Here is a 7,037-nt window from a genome sequence, read left to right as displayed (position 1 = left end):
CTTGTGGGCGTGGCCTTGAAGGTTCCCGGTGCATTGTGGTCTTGGTAGTTTTTCTCAGCCGTTGGCTAAGACGTCAACAACAGTTCGGAATCAATATTTATCAAATAGCATGACAAAAAGCATTGTACATTTAAATAAAATACATCATACTCACCAGAGATGCTGATTATTAAAAAATATATATTTGTAATGTAGACCGCTACAGATATGTAGCTCTGACCAACCAATCAGAAGATGGGAAAATGCTACATCATCAAGGGCCAGCTTGTGGGTCTTTCGAGGACAAATTAGAACTCTAATTGGTTAAAGAAACAGTCTCACTGATAATATAGCTTTCTATCAGCCATCACCACTGACTGAAGGTTCTGGGCAGGTTACGTTGACATAGCAGCACAATTTGTCTGAAATCTGATTTTAGAAGGAATTCTAACATTACACATATAGGCTACACATGCTGGAAGCAGTGCAGCCAAGATAATATGGGAGTAAAGACAATAAACTTTTGAGAATACATTTTATGGATTAAAATTTAGGTTATAAATAGAGCAGAAAATCTCGCCTCCTGTGCTGTACTTAACACATGTTAGTACAGAGTACAGACATTGTTTGTTTAAACATAAACTGTGTGAATACATGTCTGTCCAGCAATGTACATAGTTGAAGCTCATTTAGTATGTTGCTCAACTGGCTGTTCACTATCTTGCTCAACTTAGCAGGAAATGAAAATAGAACACACAGATGAAACAATAGTACAATGCAAACAAAGGCAAACACAAATTCACTTCATGAGTGGATCAGTGTATTACTTCATTTCGGTTACCAACAAACACTGTGAACAGGAAGAAAAACAGTCAGCTGTATTATAAGAACTCCTTCAACATAGTACATTAATTGCCTGCATTGTCCTTGTTGCTTTTCATTCTCAGTGATATGTTTTGTCAGTCCCTACTAGTCATAATTTGTATCATTTGTTTCATCCACCGGCATTGCCTTAACATTAGAAATTCACATTAGCACCTTGCTGTAAATACTCATACAGTTCTGAATTTAATTGACTGTACCTTGCACAATGACAATAAACTGAATAAAGGAATCCAAATTAAGATTCCCATAAAGTCCAATGTTTAGACTCTGGGTTACATAATGTGAATGCAGGAATTATTCAACCACATTGGGAAAGCATAAATGGAAAACCTTGGCCAATGGTATGAGAGTAAAATCGGCGTAGTGTGTTGTGTGCTACATGTCAAACAAGCCTTTCGGTGGTTTCACTGAGAGTTAAACATTAACATTTGCGGGTGATGCTGGAGGAAAAGGTCAGCATCCCCTCCTCTGGGGAATAACACTTTGCATTTTATCCAAAGATCTGCTCAACTCAATCTGCAAACAGAATGTATCATGTCTCTTTGTGTCGAATGCCAATTAGCAAATGTTAGCACATAAAAACGGACAAAACATTCAATTATACCGGTGTGTATTTACAACCAAATATTACAGAGGTGATGACAAGTGCATTTAGGGCCGCTGTAGAGTGTGTTTCATAGTGACAAAGGAAAAGTTATACTTGAGAGGAAGACCCTCGTGGGTGGTTATGTTAAAGGAGTGCCACGAGAATGGTCGCAGACCCCCCTGTGTTGTGGGGCCGTTGATTGCCTCTGCGACCAGCTGGAGAGCCATCTGGTAGTCAGTCACCTGTGTTATGAGACACGAGCGAGTCAGTTTTTTCTCGCAAATTTGCCACTTAATAATTTCGCAAATATTTGAGTTTATTTATTGTAAATTTGTGACTTTTTTTCGCGCAAATTTGCCACTTTAAAATGTCACAAACCTGTGAGTTTATTTCTTGTAGATTTGTGACATTTTCAAGTGGCAAATTTGTGAGAAAAAACAAATTTACAAGAAAATTATTGATACAGTTTTTGCTTGTAAATTTTCCACTTTATAATTTCGCAAATATTTGAGTTTATTTCTTGTAAATTTGTCAGTTTTTTCTCACAAATTTGCCACTATAATGTCACAAACCTGTGAGTTCATTTCTCGTAAATTTGTCAGTTTTTTCTCGCAAATTTGCCACTTTATAATTTCGCAAATATTTGAGTTTATTATCGTAAATTTGTGACTTTTTTCCGAAAATGTGCAACTTTATAATGTCGCAAATATTCAATTTTTTTCTCATGAATTTTTTACTTTTTTCTCGCAAAATTGCTACTTAATAATGTCACAAACCTGTGAGTTTATTTCTTGTAAATTTGTTAGTATTTTTTCTTGCAAATTTGTCGCAAATATTCAATTTTTTTCTCTAAATTTGTGAGTTTTTTTTACGCAAATTTGCCACTTTATAATGTCGCAAATCTGCAAATTAATTTTTCCTAAATTTGTGAGTTTTCTTCTTGCAAATTTGCCACTTTATAATGTTGCAAATATTGATGTTTTTTTCCTCGTAAATTTGTGATTTTTTTCTCTCGCCATATTACCCTCTCTCTCTCTAAAATATATATATTAATATATATATATATATATATATATATATATATATATATATATATATATATATATATATATATATATATATATATATATGTGGCCCTAATACACCATGGAACACAATCAATAACACGTTTAGCACAAACACATGTATTCACCTTAGTGTCAAAACAACCACCGGGGCGTGGTCTCCTTAGGCGCAGGTCGTTACGGCAACAAATTGTTTTACATGGATGGCCCTTGGCATAAGGATCTCTTTTGTAGTCTGAAACACATCCAATATAAGACACGCCTCTTACATCCACAGGTTCCAGTTTCAAATTATTTGTTCAGATTTGATTTTTAAATTGGAAATAGTAGAGCTCTGAATCGACTGTACCTATTAGCTGTATGGTCTATTTTAACATGCATGTTAAGTCAATTGAGGAGTCAGCTGTGTTAACGCCCAAAACAACTGCTTTTTTTTTCTTTTTCTTTTTAAATATGTCTACCATGCCTCCACACAGGTCATGAAAAAAGAGCCCATTATGTCAACATTGAATATTGCATCATTGCACCTACTGTTGTATCTCATGATGTGCTTGAGGGACCTGAGGTCAAACACCTTGGCCTGGTCCCTGCGTAGGATTTTGGCTCTGGGACAAAGGTCGTAGGAAAAATCTTCTCCGTATTGTCTCCACATCACATCGTACCCACTCAGGTTGTAGATGTCAACATGAAATGGAATGTTGTAGGATGGCCAGTACCCTAAAGCAAATGGTATCTAGTTAAGCCAGCAGCAGAGGTGGGTAGAAGCGAATAAACACTACTTTTACTTACTCAGTATTTACTAATTATTTGGGGTACTATTTTTTATTTTCACTTGAGTCATATCATTCAACAGTAAAAGTACTCTTGTCACAAATGTGTGGCTGTTTGTGCGTCACCTCCTCGTAAAGCTTGAGTCTGGTCAGTGTGGATAACTTTTCCAGGGATCTGCTCCACAACAGTCAGAGCTCCAGTCCTGATACTATGTCCAGGTGAAACCTTACTCAGGTCCACTACCATGTACTGGCTGTTATACGTACCTGTAACAGGGTAAGAAATGTCACTTTGTCTCCAGCATACAGGAAAAACAGGACTCATCACAACCACCGCTTTCTCTCTGACCCGAGTTATATTTCGAGAAAATCTGCGCCCACTCCTCGCCACTGTGCGCCAGGCTGTTGGCCAGGCGCACTCTCTGCCAGGCCAACAGGCTGTGAGGGCTGAGCTGAGAGAACAAGGAGGCGTTGAAGACACTGATGGAGGTTTGAGTCAGCACCAGGCCGCTACCAAGCAGGTAGAAGTCATCCAATGATGTAAGGAAGCCTGTGGGATGAGGAGGAAAATAATGTGGAGGTCACATGGAGGCCGAGGTTACAAGCAATATGCGGTACAGTACTTTCACAACAATATCACATATCTTTTCTTTTTTTGTTAGTAGAATTATGTGTTAACTAATTTCCATGAAATGCTGTGAAGGGAAATTGCAAGGGCCAAGAAGAAGACAGAAACCCTTTATAAGGCAAGGAACAATATGCCACATGCTTAACTTAAAAGCAGTAGAACTCTCCTCTTATCAGCAGAGATTAAAGCTCATTAAGTAAAAAAATTATAACTAATTAAACTAGTAACAAAATGCAAAAATAAAAAAACTTAACTAATAACAGAGGTGACAAATTCAGGCCCAGAAAGTAAAAACCCTGCCACAGTGTGGCTTTAGCCATTGATGCTAGCTAGCTAGCTAGCTGATAAGCGAGCATCATGGGAGCTAGCTCTAGCTAGCTAGCTAGCTAGCACCTGGGGCTAAAGCCAAAAGGTGGCAGGGATTTTACTTTATGGATCTGGATTTGCCACCTCTAACTAATAACTAAATAAAACTTAAATAAACTAAAACTCATGAAAACAAAACTAAAATGAAGCATTTTGGGAAAAAAGTAAACCTGCTCTAAAAAAAAAAAAAAACTAAGTGAAATGAAACAAGAGTTAACTATAATGGAAAATCCAGGATTATTATAACCCTAGTCCAAAGTAGGATTGGTTTTGTCTTACTCTTATCATAAATGTCATCTGAGGTAAGCAAGTACTGATGTCATTGTTATTGTATGTTGACAATACCGTTACAAAAAATAAAATAAAATAAAGCAAGGTTGAACGCACAAGGAATCTTCTGGTCCTCTCTTACCATTCATTTGTAACAGTTCGCGTTGTCATAAAGAAAGAAAAAAAATCTCTTCATTGTAACACAGTGAAGTCACATCCTTCCCCCTCTAAAAATAGCACAAGTTGTATTTGAATAGCAACAGAGCCTGTAAGAGGATTTTTCCTGACCTGGTCTCTGACAAATCTTTGCTGATGAAATGACTTAGCCTGCTTTGACCTGACTGTGAGGAAAAACAGTAGACTTTGTGGCTGACATTTGTGCACACATTGCATGGGATATTTAATCATCACTGCCGAAGCAGAGGAATGGATCACAGTGGATTTGGTTGAACTCTAAGCAGTTGCCCTATATATTATTTCAGAAATGTGTGCTTTGTTCAACTGGATTAGTCACAATTTGGGGTGCGTTCATTAGGTGTATTTTTCTCTGTGGAGCGTACCTGGGTAGCTGCTGAATGACATTTTTCCAGTGGCCGTATGTGCCACCCTGAGGTCCCAGTGTTTATAGATGCGCATGGTGGCTGCATAAGTGTACCAGCTGGAGTGGCCCAACAGCAGGTTCTCAAAGCCAGATGTCACCTGGGATACAGAGAAGGGACAGTGGGCTAATTAGCTTGTTTACATTCTAATCCCAAATGTTTCCCCCACCAGTGTATTCCTCAACGTTCGCTCACAGCTTGGGCTACGTGAGCCCAGCCTGACCTTTATGAGGGCCGTGCAGTGGCCCATTCCCGGCATCCTAAACGCAGTAGTCCCGGCAGAGTCGGGACGAGGCGTCAGCGCGGGGACAAGGTCCAGGAGGTCACCGACACCATTCAGAAAGTGAACAGCAAATGCAGACAGAGGCTGGGAAGGGAGGAGAGTGATATGAGTACGATGACACGGTGGTAATCATCCCCGCAAAACACATGACACACATCGATGCGTTTGCCTTTGGCCCACTGTGCAGCTCCAGCGATTAGGCCATCAATTTGGGCTAGGATCAGTCCCAAATGTTTCCACAAGGAGTCACTGTTCTGCCTCAGCTTCACTTGCTCTCTGGCCCACTGGTCCTGTTTGCTGTCGATCAGAGGAGATCGTCAACACTTTAATCCAAATCTATCAATGTTCTATATGTAAACATACATCAACATTTTACCTTAAGAATCTTTTCAAGGGATTCAGTACCTTCTCATCCTTTATAAGCTGGGGGTACATGTTGGAGTAATGATTAAATATTTGTCTGCAATGAAAAAAGAAACCAACAACATTTACAGTAATGCTTCATTTAGTGCACATTTTATTGAAAGGTTTACACTACAAAAATAAAAAGTAATCCCACCCAGCAGTGAGGTAGCCTTCCAGGTAGCCAGCCAGAAAGTATGTCGTCTCATCTTCCAGTTCGACATCTCCGTAACCTGCGCAGATCTCCAAGATGCCCCATCCAGTGAGATGAAGGCTATCATTGAAGTAACCATAAGCACCGCCCTCTGTCTCCTTTATCCCCTCTTTCAGGATGACCCTTTTCTGGGCAGCATCCCAATACACGGTGGCCTCATGGAGGTCTGTCATTGTAAGAGGATGGATCAGGGTCATAGGGTTGTGGTTAAATAACACACATTATGGAACACATGTTATAGCAGTGAAAAGGTTTTTAAATTATTTAAACGTGTCTATGTTCTTCTTTCTTGACTTGTTTTGTTCCTGGAGCACAATAAACATAATTCTATTTCTATTTGCAAGTATAATATGTCAATTTTATATTTAACAAAAAATACATTTGCGTAAACTATCTTTGTTTTCAGTAGTATAATTAAAAATCATTACGAATTTATTTGTTCAAACTCTATGAATTGAATACCAATACTCACGGCAAGTGTGCACTGATGCAGCCAAAGCGTTCAAAATGATGCACAGTTTAATGCACTGCTGCTCCATTTTTGCTTTTCTTCTTGCAGTGTATTTCTCAAATATCCGACCTCGCGCAGTCACCGTTGTTAAGAGTAAAGATGATTTGAGGAGCTTTGAGATTTTCTGAATATCCCGAAGGATGAGAGAAAAAAAAGAAAAGAAAAAAAAAGGACCACCCCAGATGGGACTCGAACCCACAATCCCTGGCTTAGGAGGCCAGTGCCTTATCCATTAGGCCACTGGGGCATAAGAACTACACATCTACGTTTGCAATTATATCTTTTTATATGACAATACGTCCATAATTCCATTAACTTTACTTTTATATTACAGTATTAGCTCTATACCGATAAAGTCGAGGACATTTTGATTAAACAAACTCATGCGTGAGGGAATCCTATCACCATGGTGATACAACGTCGAAGTTCGAACGTTCCATTTTCTCGTTTTAACAGGGGCCTAGCTCCTCGGATATTAAT

The 7,037-nt window shown here is 38.8% G+C and overlaps 1 protein-coding gene and 1 non-coding gene across 3 annotated transcripts; both read right to left on the bottom strand.

Moving 5' to 3' along the window:
- Positions 1 to 553: 553 nt before the first annotated feature.
- On the bottom strand, positions 554 to 6,738 carry plbd1b (phospholipase B domain containing 1b). Of its 2 annotated transcripts, XM_086064606.1 has the most exons (11): positions 6,519 to 6,738; positions 5,990 to 6,212; positions 5,807 to 5,890; positions 5,586 to 5,727; positions 5,371 to 5,514; positions 5,109 to 5,247; positions 3,634 to 3,834; positions 3,411 to 3,551; positions 3,046 to 3,231; positions 2,643 to 2,749; positions 554 to 1,692 (listed from the first exon to the last, which is right to left on the bottom strand). In XM_086064606.1, exons 1-11 carry the CDS (start codon positions 6,583 to 6,585, stop codon positions 1,516 to 1,518), a joined length of 1,611 nt encoding a protein of 536 aa, XP_085920732.1. In that variant the 5' UTR covers positions 6,586 to 6,738; the 3' UTR covers positions 554 to 1,515. The 2 variants fall into 2 exon arrangements, with proteins under 2 accessions (XP_085920732.1, XP_085920733.1); XM_086064607.1 differs by lacking the exon at positions 2,643 to 2,749 and having other exon boundaries at positions 1,553 to 1,692.
- On the bottom strand, positions 6,732 to 6,804 carry trnar-ccu (transfer RNA arginine (anticodon CCU)). Its single transcript has one exon. It is a non-coding gene; the product is annotated as a tRNA-Arg (tRNA).
- Positions 6,805 to 7,037: the final 233 nt, after the last annotated feature.

The sequence above is a fragment of the Leptonotus elevatus genome, chromosome 20 (genome assembly GCF_054856555.1).
Source record: "Leptonotus elevatus isolate MCC_2025b chromosome 20, RoL_Lele_1.0, whole genome shotgun sequence".
Lineage (NCBI taxonomy): Eukaryota > Metazoa > Chordata > Actinopteri > Syngnathiformes > Syngnathidae > Leptonotus > Leptonotus elevatus.
The sequence above is the reverse complement of the archived record's forward strand: the minus strand, read 5'-3'. Positions and strand labels throughout refer to the sequence as shown.